Source organism: Homarus americanus, unplaced genomic scaffold (assembly GCF_018991925.1).
Source record: "Homarus americanus isolate GMGI-L3 unplaced genomic scaffold, GMGI_Hamer_2.0 scaffold7626, whole genome shotgun sequence".
Classification (NCBI taxonomy): domain Eukaryota; kingdom Metazoa; phylum Arthropoda; class Malacostraca; order Decapoda; family Nephropidae; genus Homarus; species Homarus americanus.
In genome coordinates this window covers 10,873,954-10,900,089 of record NW_024718273.1, presented here as the reverse complement: position 1 = coordinate 10,900,089, position 26,136 = coordinate 10,873,954, and the positions used below count along the sequence as shown (strand labels likewise).

Below are 26,136 nucleotides of genomic sequence, written 5' to 3'. Positions count from 1 at the left end.
ATCAAACATTGTAGTCCAGATTAATCGGGAAAAGGATTCAGATGATCCGAAATACAGAAGAAGAGCATAGGAAAAAAATAGTACACATTTAAAAAAATCAAGTTATTCTAGACAAAAGAGTACTAACGTAATTGCCCATTATATAAGACTCTTTTCCCCCCAAAATTTATCTCCTAAAATCACCTTACGTCTTTTATACCGAAGGTTAACCATAGCGGCATATAATAACCAATATTGGACTAAAATCATAACTTCCCGATTTGATACAATGGTTCGCAAGAGGAAGAAGAAGGGGTAAGGAATAGAATAAGAAGGCATAAGAAGAAGAGTAAGAAGAAGAGTAAGAAGGAGTAAGAGTAAGAAGAAAGATTAAGAGAGAGAGAAGTTAAGAAGAAGAATAAAGAGTAAGAATATGAATAAGAGTAAGAAGAAAGAGTAAGGTAATAATAAAGAGTAAGAGTACAAACAAAATAAGAGTAAGAAATAAGAATTTGAGTTTGAAGTAAGAAACATTAAGAATAAAAAGAAGGAAAATAGTAAGAAAAAAAGAGAAAAGGAAAGACTAAGAGTATGAAACAGAAGGACTATTCTTTGACACTTAATATGGGTTAAAAATTTGAAACAAAATGAAAAAGGTTTGTGGACGCTTGCTCAGATAAACAACAAATGACTTCATCCTAGTGCAGATTAGCCGAAGTTTGAACCACCAGGATGTGGATGACCGAGGTTTGCTGCGTTTACCCTTGGGTCAAATATCTGCTCAACCTTGAAACTTGGGTAATTTCTTCCTCATTTTCTAAACTTAATTAATTTTCTTCTTTATCCCTCAAATTTGTTAAATTTCGTCCCTATTTCTTCAACAAGTTCACTTCTGTGTGTGTGTGAATTTAGGCTGGAATTATTTCCTACATTTGTAGTCTGGCTAATTTCAACCGTTGTAAAATATGCATTCTTTCCGAAACTAAAGTTAACTTTCATATCTATTATAAATATATGTTCGGTCGCCTGCACTTTTACCTAGTACAGGGGCTAGTGCGTTTTGTGAGATGTTTCACCTCTCTGGAATGCTTATATTGTATGGCTACTATTGCGAAGTTCTTTAGGCCATTCCGGGAATTTTAATATGATGTAAACAAACAAAGAATTGTCACATCTCACAAAACACGCCAGTCAATGTACTAAGTACAGACGACTGTATATCTATATATTAGCGTTACGATTTCATATAATTTATTCTTCATCTCAGCACTATGATTTTCATATTCCAGTGTTCACGAAATTTTACTTTTCACATTCACTATTGCATACCTATCGACTTTTCTTCTCCAGTTTGTAATATGCGCATCTTTCTTTATTTTATTCGGAAATTTGGGCCACTTTATTATTCATCGTTAATGTTAGGGACAGTGTATTTCACCTACATGAAAAGTTGTAATATTTGATACGTGTATGACATTGTTTACTTGATATCCTCTTTTACACATTAAATTCTCTCTATATATTAACCAAGAATAACGTACTAGACCCCGTGTAAGAATGTCATCCCTTAAAATCTTCTTTTCCTTTAACCTTGGGTTCCTTTTCTTGTTTGAATGTTGTAAATATTGGTCATTCATCTTCAACATGTCAACGTTAAACAATTGCGTCTTCCCCGTTGTAAATCCAGAGCTTTTAGCTTCTGTAAACATGGTCGGGCGCATTACCTTTTGTGCAAGACTTTTTACATTCTGCGTTGTCAACTTGAATCGCTTATATTCCCTTTTGCTATATAACTCTCCAATTCATCCTTGGTTTCTTGTAAGGCAGGGAATAAGTTTTTCTCCATAAATTAATCTGGGACACTTTTCTTTCCTCCACAAATTATCCCATTTCACGCTTAAGCTAAGCCGGGTCATTATTTTTTCCTCCTATGTTTTCTTATATTTTATTTACCTTCTCAATGATTTAGTTAATAATGTGTTTCCTTCTTCCCTTCTGTATTTTTTGATACGTATCTTGATCCACTAGTGTTTTACACCTCATTATAAAGATGATTTGCTAAATTCATTATAAATCGAGGTGGCCGACCCAAGGGCCTCATAGGCGTGAATTTGTTAAGGTGTAGAAGTTTTCGCCAACACAACAACCACACCCTAAGTTAACGAGCTGCATGACCCAATGTGACGGAATTGTCCGAGAAGACTGGACAGCTCGCCAACTGCACTGGCGAGCCATGCCCCCTGAATACGATCCGCAAATCGATTAACATCCAGGTTCCCAATTACTGCTGGGTAGACAGAAGCAAATGGCGTAAAGAAACTTGCCCATAGTTTCACCCTCCCCAGGATCGAACTCGGGTGCGCTCGCTTGCCAGACGAGGATGCTGACCATCACACCACACATCGCTAATAACCACACATGAAAAAAAAATACACGAAGTTCCCAAGCGCTATCGTGTAATTCACATCTTCGGGGGTGCGTACAAACTGTACTCACCCCTGAAGATGTGAATTACGCGAAAGCGCTTGGGAACTTCGTGTTTTCTTGTTTCCTTGCGGTTATAAGCATATACCTGGATCACGCGCACCCACAGTGATTTACTTGCATATATATATATATATATATATATATATATATATATATATATATATATATATATATATATATATATATATATATATATATATATATATATATATATATATATATATATATAGATATTGGTTAAGTATTACCCATTTTTCTTTTTGCCATGCATCAGACTCGGCAGATCGGAAGCGACACGGTCTCATGGGTGCAATTCGTCGCCTCGCCTCGGGAGCACGGAGCGGTATTGACGTGCACTGCGTCGTCCTCCACCCTGCCAGACCCTCCTGTCTCCACCAACGCCACGCTCAACGTCACACGTAAGTAGCTAGCGACGTGAAAAAAATAATTATATCACTAGTAGCGAAGTAGCAGATGTACAGAGGACAATTCGGTCTTAAAATTATTATCATTTAATAAACAGGGTGAATCTCAAATACGTGGATTAGCAAAGTTTGCTAGCTGTAGCATTTGAAAGAGGTTGAGGTAATGGAAGTGAGGTTGGAGGGAAACAGCCGTAGATTGTCGGGTCATTTTATACATGTAACTCTACCCAATGTGATACAGTGGTAGAGGGAGGGAAATTTGAACATTTACTGTCACAATGCAACTTTATTACCCATATAACCAGTGGATCTAACAGAATCAGACAGGGACTCAGGTAGCACGTCCAGCGTTGGGCACGTCGGCGGCCAAATAATGATATTAGAGACGAAGACAAACATTCACTTAAAGCTAGGAAGCGGAGATTGCTTCAGCGAGATGAACTCATAATGAAACATTATGAACTATTCGTAATTTTCTCAACGACTTTTAAATACGAGGCCAAGCAGGAGAGTATTTTTCTGAGTGTTTGTGTGTGCTTCTGGAGAGGGACGGGGTGAAAGGTATTGGAGGATTCAGCAGAGAGATAACTATTTTTTTTTTAGTTAATATCTTTGAGTTCTTGTGGCTATTACAAGGAGATCGGTATATATTTTTTTATAGCATTTTGATGTTTTGGGGAGATAACATCAGTTGATACACTTCAATATTATATAATTGTAGGAAGGTAATATATATATATATATATATATATATATATATATATATATATATATATATATATATATATATATATATATATATATATATATATATATATATATATATATATATATATATATATATATATATATATATATATATATATATATATGTAACCGGTCGGAATTTGCTGGACTTTAATTTCTCACTTGACTTGGGGTTTATTAAAATTTAATAGATGGTAAAGGCAGTGGAAGCGCCCCTTTGAGAAAAATCCCGAACCAGCACAAGAACACTTAAATCTACTACACAAAATGAACTGTCCGTGACCCGTGGAAGGATAGCGTCTGTGACTGGGATGAATGAGACACACTGTAAAATTTAGACACTTATATTCCCTCCAACACTACAAACACAATCAAATAATGGTACACCAATATGCGCACCTCTTAACTTAAACTTTAAACACTACTCTGGGGAATAAAAGTTATACATGACATAGAAATTATTAGAAACACAGGCAACAATAAATTTGAAGTATCAAGAAATGTTGCTCGCCCACATGAACAGGCCTTAAGGCTTTCACAAAATAATATCAGTCACTTAGGAAATGGTACTAAAAAATAAGAAATTAAATACTCCACAATGAACAGGCCTTAAGGGTTTTCAACAAAATAATATCAGTCACTGAGGAATGGTAATAAAATATAAGAAATTAAATACTCTACAATGAATAGGCCTTAAGGGCTTTCAACAAAATAATATCAGTCACTGAGGAAATGGTAATAAAATTTAAGAAATTAAATACTCTACAATGAATAGGCCTTAAGGGCACTCAACAAAATTATAGCACCCCAACAGATGTACACTTCCTAACCTAACTTAACCACTACTCTGGGGAACAAGGTTATACCTGAGATCAGAATTATGAAGAACAATTAGAGGCATTAAAAGAATCAAATCACAGTATCACTCTGGTTCCACTTAATGGCACAAACATTCAAAACAATATTATCAAAATTATTTAGAAACTATTAAACTACACACGTCAAGATAATATCAGTCTGAGGAATGGTGTTAACTACACCCGTAATAAGGGAGGGAAAATGTTCCTCTAGGTATCTCCTAGAGACCTAGACTCACGGTCTCAGTGTGTGACCATTAGTTTACTCAGATAGCCTCAGTGTACTCCCAGTGCGTCCATAAAGCGGAAGGGAGTGAGCCAATCAGACCTTGTACAGTTGAGAGAAACTTTAGCTTCCCGTTAGCAAGAGGGTTTCACTAGCTGCTCGGGACATGTGGGGTTGTGCACCGGAGTGGTAAGAACTGATCACCCACTGCTGATGCTGGTCCCGTGTCGTTTTAGTTGTCGGGAGCACTCGTTCACTCAAGAGATCCTTTGCTACCCTGCTAAACAGTGACAGGCCTACACTGATCGGTCCAATGGCGACAATCGCCACCCTCAATCATCAACGGCAGTCAATCTCTCGCAGTCAACTCGGTCAACTCCAGTCAACTCCAGTCAACTCCAATCAAGTGGGTTCTGACGGAAACCCTGAAATGAACTCACTGTTAGCTCTAGTTTACTTTATCACTGCCCTATCTAACCCTGTCTGAGATCGAATGAGACTTACTTGTTATACTGCAATAGCGCAGCACAGTGACTAGGCCACGTGACTATTTCTGATGGACGCGCGGAACGTCTTGTCTGTGTGAATGCTCTCCGGGACTGGGCCTAGCCAGCATCGCGTCTCCCCAAGGCGCTAGCTTGGGCCTACGTGATATATTTTCCGCCTAACTAATAACTCCTTGGGACACCCGTAACATTATTCAGACTGCTAAACGATCTATAATAATTTCAAATTCAATAATAGTCCCTTAACTTCATGAATCGCATCATTATTAATTCGGTAAATCACATTTAATATCATATAGGCCTAGTTCCGCAATCTCTCGCTACGAGCAGGCAGCGCTCCCTCCCCTCAGATGATCTTGAACGCTCAGTATCACTCATGGCGGGGCATTTGAAATTACTCTGAAATTTCTGAATATTACATATATATATATATATATATATATATATATATATATATATATATATATATATATATATATATATATATATATATATATATATATATATATATATATATAGTGTATACACAGGGTGTTTCAGCAAAGAGGACATTAAATTGGAGGATGAAATCCCTGGATAATTGTAAACCACAACGTCTCTTTGGTAAAATGTTAGATTTTGCATAGTTTCCATGTTACAATACCTTTAAGATGTTGTATCAATGAGAATGAATTTGAAGTGAAACACCCTCCCCCCCTGTAACTGTCTTTATCTCATTCGGTCGTACACGATCCCTGTCTTATTGTACATTTGTCAGCCATCTGTATCACACTGAACTGCTGTACATAAAACATCTGTAAATAAATGATTAAAAAAACCTACAGGGGTTTCACATCAAATTCACTCTCATTAATACAATATATATATATATATATATATATATATATATATATATATATATATATATATATATATATATATATATATATATATATATATATATATGTGTGTGTGTGTGTGTGTGTGTGTGTGTGCGTGTGTGTGTGGACTACACAGGGTGGTGAAATGCGTCTAGTGTGGCAGCATTATCTTAGTGTTAAGGTGCAAGCACTGCTTGCTCCCTCTCGCTTTCAGCTGCCACGGCTGGCTAGCCCTCATGGCTAATAGGGAAACAACTTGCATAAGTCTTCCCCTGCCAGTACACAGCTTCCTCACCATCAAGACTCCTGTTGTGCCTCCTCGTGGCAACACACGGTAACTGGGTGCCTCGTGGGCCCTGGCTAGATCAGCAGGGGATCTCGGAGCAGCAGTAGGTCCCAGATGTATGGCGCCCAGGCTCACTGGCATGTGGACACATCCTGGCGCCTACCAACCACCGCCCCGCTGCCTTGCGGATTAACCTTGACATGTACAAGGCTACGGGAGTAAACCCCTCACGAAAAATTTGCTGTGAAGCCCAGCATCAGGCAGACATGCTTACAGAGCTCCAACAAACCCCAATGGCTGTGTAGGCGGAAGAGGTGACCACCATGGAAGCGAAACCCTAAAAACTGTTCTACCGGCAATCCATTGCAACTCTCCCTCTCCCCATTCGTTGCAACACTTGCACCACTGGATCAGTAAAAGGGAGAAGGGAGAGCCAAGATGTGTGGTTGCAGTCTGCGTGATTGCCGCACCACATAAATCAACTCACGTGCAACCATCACCCAGCTCATCATATCACTCATCATCATCAAACCCCTTATACCCCCCAAAAGTCCTATGGCGACGGACGAGTGGCGACAGGGATAGGCAGAGATGACTGCCGGGAGTCTCTAGTCACAACTCTGCACATGGGCGGCACAGATAAGATGGTCGGATATGCACTATGATCTAGGTAGCAGTGCAATCCGGTCCTGTCTGTGCGACTAAGCAGCCCTTATGAGGAGCCACTCTGCTCACCCCACATGGAGAGGGGGCTAGAAAAGATGTCCTAAACATAGCCTACCTAAAAACCCAACCTGACTGGGCAACAGCGCCTAGTAAGGTCGTCCTTATGCGGTCGAAAACACAATCAGAATCACAGATCTAAGGAAAAACAAACCATACAACCTCTTATGGTCGCTGCATGGAATGTCAGGATCCATCTGGATACTGGCACAAATGTGCATTCTGAAAGAACTGCAATTGTAGCAAAAGAGCAGGCTAGGTATAACATCGACATAGCCATCAGTGAGTCCCGGCTCCCAGATGAGGGCCAACTCCCAGAACGGGGTCTGGCTACACCTTCTGGAAGGGTAAGGCTGCTGCAGAGAGAAACAGCATTTATGAAGTTGGCTTTGTCATCCGCCAACGCATCCTACACAAGCTAACTGAAATGCCTATTGGGATCAACGAGCGCCTCATGACGCTTCGAGTCCCACTAAATCACTTATGTCATGCCTTCTTCATCAGTGCATATGCCCCAACACTGGATGGAGAGGTTGATATCAACGAGGCCTTTTACGCTGACCTCGAAAGAGTGCTAACCTCTATCCCCAGAGAAGACATGGTTGTGCTCCTTAGCGACTTCAATGTCAGAGTTGGCAGAGATGCTATTATTTGGCAGGGAACCATAGGAAGAAATGGACTAGGCAAGTGTAATCCCAATGGCCTACTGCTTCTCAACAAGTGTGCTGGTCACAACTCCAATATCACCAATACCTTGTTTAGGCAGGCTGACAAGTTCAAGGGATCGTGGCAACACCCACGAATCAAACTCTGGCATCTTATTGACTACATCATTATCAGAGAAAGAGATCGCCGAGATGTCCTTATCACCCGTGCTATGCGTGGCTCAGACCGCTGTGGCACTGATCATCGACTTATCAGATCCAAGCTCTCACTTCACGTTGCTCCAAAACGGCGAAGGCAGCATGCCTCCAGAAGAGGTTTTAATACTAAGCGTCTGGAGGATCCAGCGGTAGAGAGCAGCTCGAACATGGGCTTATAGACAACCCAACAACAAACAACGTGAATCCCTTTGCCGAATGGGATACTCTTAATATTGTTATGAGAAAGCCCTGCAGAGAGACCCTCGGTCAGTTCAAAAGAATACACCATGACTGGTGTGATGAAAATGACGCGGTAATAAATGTACACATCGATGATAAACTTGCTGCTTTTACTGACTGGCAGAACAACCCTCAGTCTCGGACCAAAGCCGATACCATTCGCAAGAAGAAAGTGGCAGCCAGCGGGAGCTTTGCAATCTAAAGAACGACTGGTTTAAATATAAAGCATGTGAAGCACAAAATCTTGCAAATGAGCACAAGATTCGCGAATTTGTCATTTCAACTAAAACATTTTATGGGCCAGTCACTCGGGGCACAGCCCCCTTTCGTTCATCTGACGGTAACTACATAATTAAAGACGATGAAGGCCTCCTTCAACGCTGGAAAGAGCACTACCATTCATTGCTCAACCGAAACACCGATGCAGATGTCATTTCTACCCAGCAGGTCCCTCAGCATCCATACCTGACCCACCTCAGCTATCCTACATCTCTGGATTTGGTAGCTACTGCCATCAAACAGATGAAAAATAACAAAGCCTCAGGGCCTGATGGAATCGCAACCGAGGTGTAAAGCAGGAGGACCTCTACTTGCCAGCTGTATCCACTCTCTTCTGGGGTATATATGAGAAAAGGAGGAAATCCTCCAAGCTCTTAAAGATGCCTCCATTGTCAATATTTATAAGAACAAATGAGACTGGTCAGATTGTGGCAACTACCGTGGGATCTCGTTGCTCTCCGTAGCTGGCAAGTTTATAGACCGAGTCCTCCTAAACAGATTTCTTCCTGAGGCGGAAAACTTCCTCCCAGAATCTCAATGTGGTCCTAGACCACCACGTGGTACCACTGACATGATCTTTGCTGCCCGCCAGATACAGGAAAAGTGCAGTGAACAGAGTCGTGAACTGTACATGGCTTTCATCGACCTAACCAAGGCCTTTGACTAAGGTCAATAGGGCAGCCCTCTGGTGGACCCTCAGCCGGTTTAGGTGCACCAAAATTCATCGCCATTGTGAGGCAGCTCCATGATGGCATGAACAGCAGTGTCCTGCACAATGGCACCCAGTCAGAGTTCTTCCCCATCGAAACAGGGGTTAAAGAAAGGAGTGTACTGGCACCAACTCTCTTTTCCATCTTCTTGGCTGCCTTCCTTACTCGTGCCAGTGCCAATTTAGCCAGCGGGGTGAACATGGAGTACCGGGTAAAGGGGGGTCTTTTCAACATAAAACGACTCCGGGCAAGAACAAAGGTGTCGGCAGCTTCCATTACTAACCTTCATTATGCACACGACCTCACCCTTGTTGCTCACACTGAACAGAAGATCCTGAACACCTATGCAGACGCGTATGCACACTTAGGTCTTTAGGTGAATGTTCGTAAGACTCAGATTCTTTTTCAACCTGCTCCTGGTTCAAACACACCTCCACCATCCATCCAACTTAACGGTACTGCACTCTCTAATGTTGCCCACTTTCGGTATCTCGGCTCCCACCTGTCCACCACCGGAGACATCGATGAAGAAATTCAGCATCGGATCAGATGTGCATCTCACGCCTTGTGCAGACTCCGAAATCGTGTCTTCAGCTGTAGGGACCTGAAATTATTCACAAAGTTGCACGTATATCGAACAGTGGTCCTGCCCACCCTACTATATGGCATTGAGACATGGGTGACATACAGGAAGCACCTCAAGGTCCTTGAAAACTTTCACCAACATAGTCTACGTTCCATCCTCCCAGTTCGCTGGGAAGACAAGAGAGCAAATGCCATCATTCTTGCTAATACCAATTGTAGGAGCATCAAGGCTACCATTATCCATGAAGAACTACGTTGGACTGGCCATGTTACCCGCATGAACAACAGTAGACTTCCAAAGCAGCTACTTTACAGTCACCTAACGAAGAGTAAACGTGACGCTGGCAGGCAATTGAAAAGGTATAAGGTTAGTCTTAAGACAAACCTGAAAAGGTGCCAAATCGACGCCCTCACCTGGAGTCGATTACTCCACATCGTAACGCTTAGAGGAGCACCACACGGGAAGGTGTCAATACTTTCGAGTTAGCCCGACTGCAAACCGAGTCAGACAAGCGCCAACGCCGGAAAGACGCTCTCACTGCCCCTCCCTCAGTAGATGGAGCCCTCCACATGTGCAACGAATGTGGTCATCGCTGCCGGTCCTGTATCGGGATCTTTAGTCACCTCATAACTCACTAACCTAGGTGACATCCTTAATAACCCATATTATTTTACCATAGCTGGATGATCGTCATACTCGATTCTGAATGACAGCAAAGTAGTAGTGATGTGTGTCTATTTCGGTATTTAGGATCTTCAACTACAATTTTAAGGATTTAGAGGTGAAAATTGGCTTGACTATGTGCATGCGCACCAGAAGCGTCTCGATGGCTGGATTTTGGGCTCACCCAGTAGCTGACCTTTAAAAAAAAAGAAAAAAAAAGACGCAGATCGTCGTTTTCCCCAGCTAGTAGTCAAGCCATAGAAAGGCAAGGTAGAGAGGCTTGTACGATTAAATGGCTTATGTCAATGTGTATTATTTAGCATTCCTAAATATATAAAATGACTCTGCCTTGGTTAATAACACTGATGCCGATCTCATATACATGCTCCTACTTGTACCTACATGTAAATTATCACTATTCTAACAGCAAAGCCTTCTTGTCCCTGGCCATTGGCAAGGCCTCTACGAGTTCTGCGATAAGGTTACGACCGTTCTCCCGCGTTTACCGTCTTCAATACCAACATTTTAAGAGCGGAATTGACAATCGCATTACCTTTCGACAAGTGACTGCTCTTGAGCTTTCACCAGCAGAAAAGCTTAATATTCGAAATACAATCGGAAAACGCCGAGCCCTTTTAGTGTAATACTAATATATTTCAGGTAGACATTATAATTTTATGTGTAACAATTGTGTACTGATTTTTTCTAATATCGGCATTTTTTTTATTCTTTTAAGAGACATAGACAGGTACAGGCGGGTTTTTTATTACCTTTGTAATTAGTGATAAAAAAATTCTGGTTTTGTACGCCAGGAGAATTAATATAAGGAATTATTTACGTTGTGCATGTGGTTAGCTTATATACAGTAAGGTTACGTAGTGAGTGATCTGTTCTAGGTTATGTTAACTTAGTACAGAACCTATTCGGTGTAAAATTCACCAGAAGTAATGGAAGGACTATATATAAAATGACTGCGACACTTTTTTTTTGTACCTACAAACATATACACGAAGTAGAATAACACACACACACACACACACACACACACCTCTGTCCTACACAACAGCACCGACGCTGACTCTTTCCTTTTCATCCCCCAGACGCGCCTCTGGTACGGCTCGAGCTGGGGGCGTCACTACGACCAGACCACATCCGCCAGGGAGACGACGTCTACTTCGACTGTCTTATCGTTGCCAACCCTCCAGTGCAGCGCATTGCCTGGTACAAGGAGGTGAGTGACGTGTCCGTCGTAGTTGTGATAGGAGTACCATACTGGTTTAGTTGTGATAGGAGTACCATACTGGTTTAGTTGTGACTGAAGTACGATACTGTTTTAGTTGTGATAGGAGTACCACACTGGTTTAGTTGTGACTGAAGTACTATACTGTTTTAGTTGTGATACGAGTACCATACTGGTTTATTTGTAGCTGAAGTACTATACTGCTTTAGTTGTGATAGCAGTATCATACTGGTTTGGTTGTGTTAGGAGTGCCATACTGGTTTAGTTGTGACTGAAGTACTATTCTGTTTTAGTTGTGATACGAGTACCATACAGGTTTATTTGTAGCTGAAGTACTATACTGCTTTAGTTGTGATAGCAGTATCATACTGGTTTGGTTGTGTTAGGAGTGCCATACTGGTTTAGTTGTGATAGGAGTACCATACTGGTTTAGTTGTGACTGAAGTACTATACTGTTTTAGTTGTGATAGGAGTACAATACTGGTTTAGTTGTGATAGGAGTACCATACTGGTTTAGTTGTGACTGAAGGCCGATATACTGTTTTAGTTGTGATAGGAGTACCACACTGGCTTCTTAGTTGTGATAGGAGTACCATACTGGTTTAGTTGTGACTGAAGTACTATACTGTTTTAGTTGTATAGAGTACCATACTGGTTTGTTGTGATAGAGTACCATACTGGTTTAGTTGTGACTGAAGCATACTGTTTTAGTTGTGATAGAGTACCACACTGGTTTAGTTGTGATAGAGTACCATACTGGTTTAGTTGTGACTGAAGTAATTTATACTGTTTTAGTTGTGATAGGAGTACCATACTGGCTTAGTTGTGATAGGAGTACCATACTGGTTTAGTTGTGACTGAAGTACTATACTGTTTTAGTTGTGATAGGAGTACCACACTGGTTTAGTTGTGACTGAAGTACTATACTGTTTTAGTTGTGATACGAGTACCATACTGGTTTATTTGTAGCTGAAGTACTATACTGCTTTAGTTGTGATAGCAGTATCATACTGGTTTGGTTGTGTTAGGAGTGCCATACTGGTTTAGTTGTGACTGAAGTACTATACTGTTTTAGTTGTGATAGGAGTACCATACTGGTTTAGTTGTGATAGGAGTACCATACTGGTTTAGTTGTGACTGAAGTACTATACTGTTTTAGTTGTGATAGGAGTACCACACTGGTTTAGTTGTGATAGGAGTACCATACTGGTTTAGTTGTGACTGAAGTACTATACTGTTTTAGTTGTGATAGGAGTACCATACTGGTTTAGTTGTGATAGGAGTACCATACTGGTTTAGTTGTGACTGAAGTACTATACTGTTTTAGTTGTGATAGGAGTACCACACTGGTTTAGTTGTGACTGAAGTACTATACTGTTTTAGTTGTGATACGAGTACCATACTGGTTTATTTGTAGCTGAAGTACTATACTGCTTTAGTTGTGATAGCAGTATCATACTGGTTTGGTTGTGTTAGGAGTGCCATACTGGTTTAGTTGTGACTGAAGTACTATTCTGTTTTAGTTGTGATACGAGTACCATACAGGTTTATTTGTAGCTGAAGTACTATACTGCTTTAGTTGTGATAGCAGTATCATACTGGTTTGGTTGTGTTAGGAGTGCCATACTGGTTTAGTTGTGATAGGAGTACCATACTGGTTTAGTTGTGACTGAAGTACTATACTGTTTTAGTTGTGATAGGAGTACAATACTGGTTTAGTTGTGATAGGAGTACCATCCTGGTTTAGTTGTGACTGAAGTACTATACTGTTTTAGTTGTGATAGGAGTACCACACTGGTTTAGTTGTGATAGGAGTACCATACTGGTTTAGTTGTGACTGAAGTACTATACTGTTTTAGTTGTGATAGGAGTACCATACTGGTTTAGTTGTGATAGGAGTACCATACTGGTTTAGTTGTGATTGAAGTACTATACTGTTTTAGTTGTGATAGGAGTACCATACTGGTTTAGTTGTGATAGGAGTACCATACTGGTTTAGTTGTGACTGAAGTACTATACTGTTTTAGTTGTGATAGGAGTACCATACTGGTTTAGTTGTGATAGGAGTACCATACTGGTTTAGTTGTGACTGAAGTACTATACTGTTTTAGTTGTGATAGAGCTCAATAATTGGTTTAGTTGTGATAGGAGCAATTATACTGGTTTAGTTGTGACTGAAGTACTATACTGTTTAGTTGTGATAGGAGTACCTATACTGGTTTAGTTGTGATAGGAGTAATTATACTGGTTTAGTTGTGACCGAAGTACTATACTGTTTTAGTTGTGATAGGAGTACCACACTGGTTTAGTTGTGACTGAAGTACTATACTGTTTTAGTTGTGATACGAGTACCATACTGGTTTATTTGTAGCTGAAGTACTATACTGCTTTAGTTGTGATAGCAGTATCATACTGGTTTGGTTGTGTTAGGAGTGCCATACTGGTTTAGTTGTGACTGAAGTACTATTCTGTTTTAGTTGTGATAGGAGTACCATACTGGTTTAGTTGTGATAGGAGTACCATACTGGCTTAGTTGTGACCGAAGTACTATACTGTTTTAGCTGTGATAGGAGTACCCACACTGGCTTTAGTTGTGATAGAGTACCATACTGGTTTAGTTGTGACTGATACCATACTGTTTTAGTTGTGATAGAGTACCATACTGGTTTAGTTTTGTGATAGGAGTACCATACTGGTTGCCAGGACTGAAGTACTATACTGTTTTAGTTTTGTGATAGGAGTACCACACTGGTTTAGTTGTGACTGAAGCACTATACTGTTTTAGTTGTGATACGAGCAATCATACTGGTTTATTTGTGCTGAAGTACTATACTGCTTTTAGTTGTGATAGCAGTATCATACTGGTTTGGTTGTGTTAGAGTGCCATACTGGTTTAGTTGTGACTGAAGTACTATACTGTTTTAGTTGTGATAGGAGTACCATACTGGTTTAGTTGTGATAGGAGTACCATACTGGTTTAGTTGTGACTGAAGTACTATACTGTTTTAGTTGTGATAGGAGTACCACACTGGTTTAGTTGTGATAGGAGTACCATACTGGTTTAGTTGTGACTGAAGTACTATACTGTTTTAGTTGTGATACGAGTACCATAATGGTTTATTTGTAGCTGAAGTACTATACTGCTTTAGTTGTGATAGCAGTATCATACTGGTTTAGTTGTGTTAGGAGTGCCATACTGGTTTAGTTGTGATAGAGGTACCATACTGGAACCATATTGATATTGAAACAGAGTCGAAAATAATAACAATATTGCCATCGCTGAACCAATTGAGAGCCTGAGCTCTCTCAAGGAAGTATTATGTAACATTTAGCATCATCTGGAATAATACGCGTAACATGGGGTTATGTATTTATTTTATTTTTTTAGATTTATATTATAAGTATATACATATTTTACAGTGGAGTTCATATACATTAACATGATATAGGAGGGAAGCAATACAATATGGGTGGAAATAAGGTGAAACAAGAGGACTGAAACTGTCAGTATCATGACGGCAATATTACTCTTATAATTATTGCAATGGTAATTTCTATCTACATAACAATATATGATATAATGGATTTGGTGGTGCAAAAAAAGTAGGAAAATAAAGTAGGTATTATAGAAATATTAATACTGAGACAATAGATATTTTTAAAAGAAGATTTATAGGAGTACCACACTGGTTATTTGTGATAGAAGTACCATACTGGCTTAGTTGTGATATGAGTACCATACTGGTTTAGTTGTGATGGGAGTACCATACTGGTTTAGTTGTGACAAGAGTACCATATTGGTTTAGTTGTGATAGGAGTACCATATTGGTTTAGTTGTGATAGGAGTACCATACTGGTTTAATTGTGATAGGAGTACTATACTGGCTAAACTGTACCAAAATAATAATACTGACAGACAAAGATAAATACTAACTACTCTGCAATTGGCACTCACAAGAGAAACTTCCGTGGTTATTTTTTTTTTCTTTTTTCTTTTTGGTGATTCGCTGAAAGCTAGGAATGTTTGGCTGAATTCCTTTTTTTTTATGAGTGAATTTGTTGTTCAGAGGTTTAACTAGCAAGTTATGCTACTAGGATATGCTTGACTTCCTGGGAGTATAAAAGTCAACTATATAAGCACTTAACTGTCTTGATTCACTTGACGCTAACTCTGGCATCATGTTCGAGGAGGAGTCATTGTGGCCCGTGTCTACTGTCATGCTTCCTGGCTTTATCTCCTCCCAATGGTGATCGTCCCGGTAACCATGGGAGCCTCTCACTGGTGTCTGATTCACGGTCATGGGCGGATTTCCTTATGAGTTTCTATTCGAGCAACGCCTGGATCATATAAATGACGACTCTGTGTAAGTCCTTTGAACCACTGCTCCCATAATGAAGCTACAGAATTACAGTATATCTTAAGGTCCATTGATGTACGAGATGAAAAGCAGCACTAATGAGCGTGTGCGAGTGATCCGACTCTTGTTGATCTTCTCTGGTAGGGCATCTGTATCACCTCTGTCAATACTTTTGCCATTTCTTCCCAATTCTCGTGAACAAGAAAGCGGAAAAATACTAAATGCCGTGCTGACTTTGCCAATGTTAATTATATATTTAATTTCGGTAAAAAAGTGAATTACTGTACTGAATTATACACTCAAGCACCTTCGCAGAATTATCGTAAAGGGATTTTGAGAGTACTGCTTGAAACTTAATGCTCCTATACTATGAGATGGTACTGGAGAAACTTGTTGGTCATATCGAAAGGTTAAGTGTGTTAGTGGTATCTTGGAGTCGACGAGTTATCTTGTGTCAGATAATGATTGCTGGGAAAATTTTAGTGTTGGAATATTTATCAAAAACAATGACCGAAAAGCTCGTTCTATGGAGACTGCATTCGACACCATTTAACCACTTAAGCCGGGTTATTATAATCTTTTGTATACCGACATTTCTGAATATATTATAAAGACCAAATAAAAAGTATAAGGAGTTAACAGAAAAATTATAGACACATAGATCCACATCTGAACATCTTTAGTTTCTGCTGTCTGTTCAAAAAAAGAAGATGGTTATTTTTAAAGTGGAAAAAAATTATAAACATGCTGGTTGTTATTACTGTACTGTATATTTGTTGCCCTTACGGATTTATTCCGAAGTTTACACCAAAGTTTGTGATATATAACTTACACTTGATAATTACATTCACATTCATTTATCCTCTTATTTTACGAACACCGATTGCACCATCCATAACGCCTTTACTAATTCTGCTCTATTTGGATATTTTTTTTCGTAACCAATTGTATATTTTTTTTGCTGAATATTTTGATATTTCTGTTTTTGGAATATAATACGGAAGTCAAGTAATATATATCTGTAATCTTGACAAAAAAATAAAATATAATATTTTGTATTTATTTCATAAACATATTGAAATTTGTGTTGATATATGGGAAAAGAAGACCAAGAAAATTTGAATATGTAGTTTTATTGTTTGACATGAATGGTTAGCAGAAGCCGAGGAAACAACATTATTCAGTGTTGAGTAGAAATCAGAAACTAAGTTATATAATTTTGTTAAAGAATGACGACAAATATAAGTATAGAAAATGAAGAACTTAAAGCAATAATATATTATAAAATGAAAAGCATAAAAGAAAAACACGATTTTAAAAGAACTATTTCTCCCATGAACACACTAGAGAAATGCAGAATGACTTGTACTTGGACGAAGAAAGTAAATGGTTTAGAAATTCAGAGAACTGTTAAAGTAAGAGATAGGGAGAGAGAGGGAAGAACCTGATGGAGCGAGCTACAGAAAAATACTTCCTATGGAGACGTTAGTGAGGGAAGGCTTCATGGAGAAGCATCCAGGCGTGGGCCAGATTTCTCTCTCTCTTTCAATCTCTTCCCTCTCCCTTCCACCATTCTGCCGTTCTCCTTATTTTTCCCTTGACGGGTAATTACCCCGTGAGTGATGTGAGGAGAGCCGCTTGGGCTCCTAGTTTGCTCTCGCGTAATGGATGCTGGGCTGTTTGTGGCTCCCTTACTGCACTCACTAAGACGGAGTCTTTCACTCACACTTGTGGTTCCCTTACTGCACTCACTAACACACCAGGCGGAGACTTTCACTCACATGCGTGGCTCCCTTACTGAACTCACTAACACACCAGGCGGAGTCTTTCACTAGCATACCGCCCTACTTGGTGTGGTTCAGTTTTCACTCTTAATCGGTAGTTTTCTTTTTTATTTTATTGTTGCATTCAAATTATGCTAGATCCGCTACTAAAGCAGATACCATACATGTAAAAATTTCCCATAACTCTACAATAATGTTCTTGGAAAACAGTAATTATTCACATATTTTTTTTTTTTTACACCCAGAAGAAATACAGCATGAAGTCAGTTTTCATGGGTGTTACAAGTTGTAGAACATGTGCTACGGTTTTTTGTGATATTGTAGTTAAGCTTTACTCAACTAACATTTTTGCCTCGTACTATTATAGTATAATCTATATAATCTAGCTACAGTATATCTCACTTACATGAGGAAAGGTTGGGTAGATTTTATAAGGTTAAGTTAGGTTACGTAAGAACCGATGATATTTTCTTATGGTTGTGTTGCTTCACTTAAGAGTCAGTTCGAATGATTCGTAGTGAAATTATCTTTAAAACGCTCGACACATAAACAGTGGAAAGTTAACATTAATATTTGTACGACATAACACCCACAAAGGGCGTCATTAACATACCGTGTATTTGTAAATGTAAATATCTTAATAGGTACATTTTGAGCTATGAGGCTGTAATTTGGATGCTATAATAAACAAGTGTGTGTGTGTGTGTGTGTGTGTGTGTGTTCAATTTAAAATATTTTTCTTTTCGTTTTTACTCATATTTTGTTCACGATATGGCCATTGAAATTACCACTGTTTATTTGGTCTGTGTATTTTTGTATGTATATTTATCTGTCTCTTTTTCTGTCTGTTTGGCCTGTGTTATTTGTGTGTCTAGTTCTGTCTACGCGTTTAACCTATCTGACTGCCCTTGTCCCTGGTCATGTTCCTCCCCCTACTAAGCTGTGACCTCCTCCTTGCCAGGACACAGAGGTGAAGCACCACAAGACGGCCGGGGTGCTGGTGGGGGGAACTAACCTGGTGCTACAGAGTGTTCAACGCCCTGACGCTGGCACCTACACCTGCAACGCCACCAACGCCGTCGCCGCCTCCCGCAGTAATCCGTTCACTCTCAGTATACAGTGTGAGTACACCTGTATACGCATATACGCCCGAGTGTGTACCGCCTAAGTATGTACGAGTGTGTACCGTCTGTATAGTTATGTATGTACGAGTGTGTACCGTCCTGTTCAAGTATATATGTATATGTAAGAGTGTGTACCGTGCTGTATATCCGTGTGTGTCAGAGTATGTACCATCTATACATCAGTGTGTACCTCCCTGCATATTTATTTATGCAATAATAATAATAATAATAATAATAATAATAATAATAATAATAATAATAATAATAAATCAGTAAAGTTGTTATACAGGTTTACAATTGGATAAGCATGCTTATAAACTATGCAGTTATACAGTATACAGTTTCCTGTGTACCGAGACAGTGCAGGTAAACGACAATGGTAAACAGTAAGGCGACTTGACCATTGACAACCGACTAAGCTGTCAGGTGCTTATTTCCAAGAGGAAGTGATATTCTTATGACTGAGATACACCAAACAAACTCCCGTCTAAGTACAATAACATAATAGACTAAATGATACTGACAGCATTCAAAGTTCATGGGCAAATGCTCGTTATCATGAAGTACACACACTCCCAGGCTTCATCCACATGCACTGAAATTAAAACACCACACATGTGACAAATGCAGGCTTTCTCCTTTTTTATACTTATTTTTATGGTTTTCACTCGACAAAATAAGTAACTTTTCTCTGAAAATACTATTATGTGATCTTACAATGTTGTCAGCATCCATGAAATACATTGGTATGTGTCTGTGTGTAGCTCGCCTGTAGGAGCTTCTAAGGATTGGTGTGTAATGTTATAAAAGTATCTCTGTAATGTGTGTAAATGTCTGTAAATGTGAGTGCAGGAATACTGTTCCACCCCTTATTGATCACTCCCTATACTGGGTAAGTTCGCAGTGATGGCTGAGAAACGAGTTACTTACAACAATCATGACGGAGATTTATTTCAAGGGTACTGAATAAAGTAATTTGTGGAAGTGAATTGCGTCTAAGTAATGAAGTGCTAATGGAATGAATCCTAAGTAATGCTTTCAGTAACTGTGTATTAATTATTTATATTTGTTGACATCACTCGTCATAATCAGCCTGGTTTGTATAGTCCACGAGAGCTGGTTAATTTCAAGAAAATCTTCGTGCTGCAAAACTAAAGAGATCTAAATAATAACACGGAGTTATATATTATTGCAGACGGTAGATGTCTTTAATCGGCATTTTAGGTGTTTATGGTTTGAGAAGCCTATTTTATGTAAGAAAGGATGCCGATTAAAAAAAATAAGTCTTATTGGTGATCTGATGTTATCATTTTGAATATAATTATGTCCTGAATCGTTTGCAATAACTTTTATGGCCGTTGGCCAAGGAATAATTATCTGATAAACTAGGCCAACTCATTGCCAGATCTGGCCAGTTTTTGGTCAAAATACTATGGATACAGTTTTATACAGAATAACTTATACAATAATCAAATCATACCTTTTCAATTAAAACATATTGAAACAAAAGTGGGTTTGGTCACAAACTATAAAAAAATATAGTTTCTAAATCATAATAGTCATAATTATGATTTTATGTTTTAGAAAATGCTTGTGTATGGCTCTATCTTCTCTAAGGATCATACTCAACCCCATCCCTTCACTCTGAAAGCAAAGAACGTAAGAATGAGGTCAAATATAGTTGGGTAGTCTATCTATTTTGTAGTTGTTGTTATCTGTATAAATGGAAACATATATAGAGTCTATACATATTAATATTTACACTGATTTAATAAGATGACCATTCCGCACATCGCTCAGCCTACTGGGAAAAAACAGCGTGCTATCGGATGCTCTTGAGGCATTTTGTTTTTAAGTATCTAGTACCGATGTTCTTCTCCCACTTCATAAACCAGGATATTTATCGCCCAGAGTTTTTATTGGGTTAATATCACACCCAATGGTAGGATAATGATTTCACGAATATTTCATCTGTGAAACGTCCAATGATGTGCCCATGACCGCGTTCAGTCTCTAGCACTGTATTATTACAGTTTCTATAGACGAGCATGTCTTCCCATCCGTGGACAATCGTTGCCCTACAATGGTCGATATCGAAATAAAAAGATGAAGGCATAAATCCCAGCTAAGCCTCCTCTGCCAGCATTTGCCAGCACATAGCAGTAAAGAATGTTCTCAGGCAGGCGTCGTCTACTAGTCCGATGGTGGCAGATCAAGTACAGAAAACGTGTTACTTGTATTGTTGACATCAAAGGCTGGTCATAAGCAGAGTCTAAGATCCACCTGTTCTCTTTCTGTGTCGTAACATGAGGTCTGTTGCTGCGCGTCCTACCCAGCACTGACTAGTCACTTGCCAACGCATGATACACTAGTAGGGGGCATGCAACTAGACCCCCATCTGATAGTAATCAATGTACGTTTCCGTCTTTGCAGCTTCCAAAATCCCAGCTGCCCGGCTTGCTCTCTAATGTCTTCTGGGGTATTTGCTCGTCTTTTAACGCTCTTAATGGAAAATAAATTACATTGTAAAAGTATAATACACAGTTACAAGTGCAAAGTGTTGATGAAATGATTGTCTAGGAAGAGGAAGATTATTTAACATTACTTTAAATCATTAGAACATTAGAATAAGAAATGATATTCTGGATTATGAAAAAAAATATCAGCGAACAGTCATAAGAATAAAGGTATCTCACACAACGTGACCTTGAAAAGTCCTCCATATGCAGTTACGAGACTGAGAGAAGAAAAAAATTAGGCTCTCAAAATTAGAAGCGGAAATTAAAGTTGAGAAAGACCAAGGAAGGTGCTGGTAAGAGCCCTATTACCTCTACCACAAGGACTAACTTCCACCACCATTACGTTCGCCCACTTAAAGATAAGACATAAAATACCAATTTACACCTTTTGTTAAAATTCTAATGAACTTAATTAGAATTGTATATTGAAATGTTGAATCTTAACTTGTTTCGTAAAAAGAAATGTTTGAGGACATTCTGTTAAAATTATTATTTATTCAATTATAAATAAATGTATCTCGTCTTTTTTATCTACAGTACTATTTTAAATCTCAAAATATCTTCGCAACGTTCTTTCCTTTGGTAAGAACCCACCAATAGCAGCTATTCATAACTACTCATAACTTTCTGAACATAACTGTGGTGGTAAACTGTTATTTTTTTTATCTAAATTTTGTCGATTCTTCAGCTGTCTTTTAGTGTGGCTGCTTTTCTCATCGTCGACCCTTTCTGTTCCTTGATGACCTCTCACTACCTCCACACCCTCTCTTTCTCTCTCACTACCTCCACACCGTCTCTATCTCTCTCACTACCTCCACACCCTCTATTTCTCTCTCACTACCTCCACACCGTCTCTATCTCCCTCACTACCTCCACACCCTCTCTTTCTCTCTCAGTACCTCCACACCCTCTCTTTCTCTCTCAGTACCTGCGCACACACACTCTCTTTCTCCCTCAGTACCCCCATAACCTCTCTTTCTCTCTCAGTACCCTTCACACCGTCTCTTTCTCTCTCAGTACCTCCACAACCCCTTTCTCTCTCTCTCTTTCTCCCTCAGTACCTCCATAACCTCTCTTTCTCTCTCAGTACCCTTCACACCGTCTCTTTCTCCTCAGTACCTCCACACCCCTCTCTTTCTCTCTCAGTTCCTTCCCACCGTCTCTTTCTCCCTCAGTACCTCCATAACCTCTCTTTCTCTCTCAGTACCCTTCACACCGTCTCTCTTTTCTCTCCTCCACACTCTCTTTCTCTCTCACTACCTCCACACCCTCTCTTTCCCTCTCAGTACCTTCACACCGTCTCTTTCTCCCTCACTACCTCCACACCCTCTCTTTCTCTCTCAGTACTTCCACACCGTCTCTTTCTCCCTCAGTACCTCCATTACCTCTCTTTCTCTCTCAGTTCCTTCACACACCCTCCCTGTCTCGCTGTCTCTCTCAGTAGCTCCATACACCCTCTCTGTCTCTCCCCGTACCTCCATAGACCCCTTCTGTCAATCTCAGTACCTCCACTCACCCTCCCTGGCTCTCTGGCTCTCTCCGTACCTCCAAACACCCTCCCTGTCTCTCTGTCTCTCTCAGTACCTCCACACACAGTCCCTGTCTCTCTCAGTACTTTCACACACCCTCCCTATCTCTCTGTCTCTCTCAGTACCTCTACACACCCTCCCTATCTCTCTGTCTCTCTCAGTACCTCCACACACCCTCCCTATCTCTCTGTCTCTCTCAGTACCTCCACACACCCTCCCTATCTCTGTCTCTCTCCGTACCTCCACACACCCTCCCTGTCTCTCTGTCTCTCTCAGTACCTCCACACACAGTCCCTGTCTCTCTCAGTACTTTCACACACCCTCCCTATCTCTCTGTCTCTCTCAGTACCTCCACACACCCTCCCTATCTCTCTGTCTCTCTTAGTACCACCACACGCCCTCCCTGTTCCTCTGTCTCTCTCAGTACCCCCACTCACCCTCCTTGTCTCTGTGGCTCTCTCAACTCCTCCACTCACCCTCCCTGTCTCTCTGTCTCTCTCAGTATCTCCACACACCGTCCCTGTCTCTTTCAGTACCTCCACACGCCCTCCCTTTATCTCTGTCTCTCTCAGTACCTCCACACGCCCTCCCTGTTCCTCTGTCTCTCTCAGTACCCCCACTCACCCTCCTTGTCTCTGTGGCTCTCTCAATTCCTCCACTCACCCTCCCTTGGCCTTTTATGTCACTGTGTGTATGGTGAGCATCAAATAAGATACACAGTTTTTCATACACTATTAAGTGTTCTATTCTCCCTACAGTCACACACAGTCAATGACCTGACAACTCGCTCTCGGGACATGCATCATCACCATGTTACAGCACTGTCAGTCATCCCTCGGCAGCCTCTTCAGCTCCTTTCCAATATCGTCAGCTTCTCTCGAGTAATAAACCTTTGCTCTGTATAAACATCTTCCTCCAAATCATCAGCTGCAAGTCTTAACATCTCTTTCCTGTCATTTTCTTAATATCCTGACTTGCATCTTCTTATTTTTTGTTCTTTTTATCGTGCTCTTTCTATTGGTACTTCAACTATACGTTCGTGTGAGTCTCCTACCATCAGCCTCTCTTACTATCTACTACCTCCCAACCTCCCTTTTTTATTAATACCTCTAGTGTCCCTTACTGAAAGTCCTTGTGTCCCCTACAGACGGGCCAATGTGTGCCCAAGAGCGCGTGACGGTGACTGCGGTCGAAGGAGAAGTGGTGACGCTGCAATGTACCGTCGACGCCTACCCAGCCAACGTCACATTCTATTGGCTATTCAACAACACGGTCGACTCCACTCGCTTCAGGCCGAGCGAGGTAAGACTCGGGGTTATTGTCTTAGGTGTTTGATTTTTATACTTTAAAATATTGTAGTGATACATAAATATGAGATAATTTATTTTTTGCCTTTCGACTTGCAATATCATGGCGCTCGCTGGTCCTCTAGGAATAACCAACAAGACATCTGCTCTTGAAGTTCCCTTGCAATTTTGTACTCCTTGCAGTTCGGTGTTGTGTAAGAGAGAAAAAAAATAATCCCATTTTTTTTAATATTACACCAAAAGAAAAATGAAAATAAAAGTTGCAAGAAGATTTTGTTGTAATTTATTTTGCTTTCGGTTTCTGGCTCTCTGATTCAGTTTTTTTTTTAAACTGCACGCTTGTAAGTATCTTAAACTGGAGGTTCAATGTTTCCTTCAACACCACGCGCCCCAAAAACTCTTAAGATGAGTGACGAGCTATTCAGACCTAACGTATTTTTCAGCGTTCTGTAGTATTAGTTTTCAGTGTATGTTTTTTTACATACATCTATACTCATTTTTCTTAGTACACGGTGGAAGGGTCTGTGTCGAGGCTGCGGTACGTGGCTTACTCCGCCCGGGACTACGGCACCGTGTTCTGCTGGGCATCCAACGTGGTGGGCCACCAGAAAGACCCGTGCGCCTTCACCCTCCAGCCTGCAGGTACTCACCACTCACACACTGTTTTGTTTATCCTCTAGTCTCATGTTAGACCTCACTCGCAAACTATTATGCTCTTCTACCAACTTGCAGATAACCATTATTCACACTCTAGCTCATATAGAGATATATAGAAATATAACACTATAAATTTGGGGCAACGAAACATGACATTGCATGATATATTTGTAAGGACAATGTTATCAAGTTACAAAGCAATTTGCAACACTTTAAAAATGCTTGTTATGCAATTTATTCAGCTAACCAAGAGTGTTAATATCAACTGATTTTTAGTGTGTCGTGCAACGAAATATACTGTATATCTTTAGAATATTTACATACAAAGAGGTCCACTATACATTGTGGAGTCTTCAGGTGGTTTTTGCAACGTCCCTTGACTGCGTTTAACCTAGCACATGATAAATGGGACGTTTTCCCAATTTTTTTGGATAACACCTGGTGTCGTTGTCTGAACATACTGCATTAATTTCTTAGGCTACTTGGGACTTGTACTTACTCACAAGTATAAGAATAACTACAAAAGTGACACATATATTTTATATCCACATTATCTCATTTAAATGGGTTTTCATGAAGGTAAAACCACTTTATCTGTTGTCTTCCCGATACAGGCGCACCCGACAGTGTGCGTGACTGTGTGCTGACTAACCAGTCGGCAGGGTCTCTGCACATCACCTGTAAACCGGGTGCTGACGGAGGACTCACACAGACCTTCAGGTGAGTCTCTTAAACTGTCCTCTATACCACTTTCTTCTATCACTACATGTGGGTATATCCCTTTTATATTTGCATGCAAAAGGAATCCTATATGAAATTTTTAGATTCGTTGTACACCCATAAAGGTTTCCACTACCTTACTAATGAGTTAATCAACGAGGTACCCAATTAACTGAACACAGTATGCACAGTATGATTTAACCAGTATAGTTAAAATTGGTCTCGAGATTTTGTGGTCAGGAGGAAGAAAAATAGACCCGGGGTAAATGAATACGGTGGAAAGAGATGAGGAAAGAGAAGAGGATGGATGTACGTACCAGAGGAGCAGCCCAGATAAAGGAGGATCGTAGAATGGACAGGTAGCAGACAGTGACACGCCACACACCAAAAGTGAAAAAAAAGGGAATAAAGAAATGAGGACAAATTTTGTTTTTCAACATTAAATCATTCAATACACAATG

General features: G+C 40.0%; 1 protein-coding gene across 4 annotated transcripts in view; it reads left to right on the top strand.

The window, feature by feature from the left end:
- Positions 1-26,136, top strand: part of LOC121859411 (hemicentin-1-like) — a 251,339-nt gene that overhangs the window by 213,731 nt on the left and 11,472 nt on the right. For all 4 annotated transcript variants that reach the window (XM_042356203.1, XM_042356204.1, XM_042356202.1 and 1 more), the window contains 6 exons: positions 2,741-2,885; positions 11,538-11,668; positions 18,781-18,940; positions 24,139-24,293; positions 24,805-24,940; positions 25,570-25,675. In XM_042356203.1, coding sequence (XP_042212137.1) covers positions 2,741-2,885; positions 11,538-11,668; positions 18,781-18,940; positions 24,139-24,293; positions 24,805-24,940; positions 25,570-25,675 — 833 coding nt within the window. The remainder of the gene's footprint in view (positions 1-2,740; positions 2,886-11,537; positions 11,669-18,780; positions 18,941-24,138; positions 24,294-24,804; positions 24,941-25,569; positions 25,676-26,136) is intronic.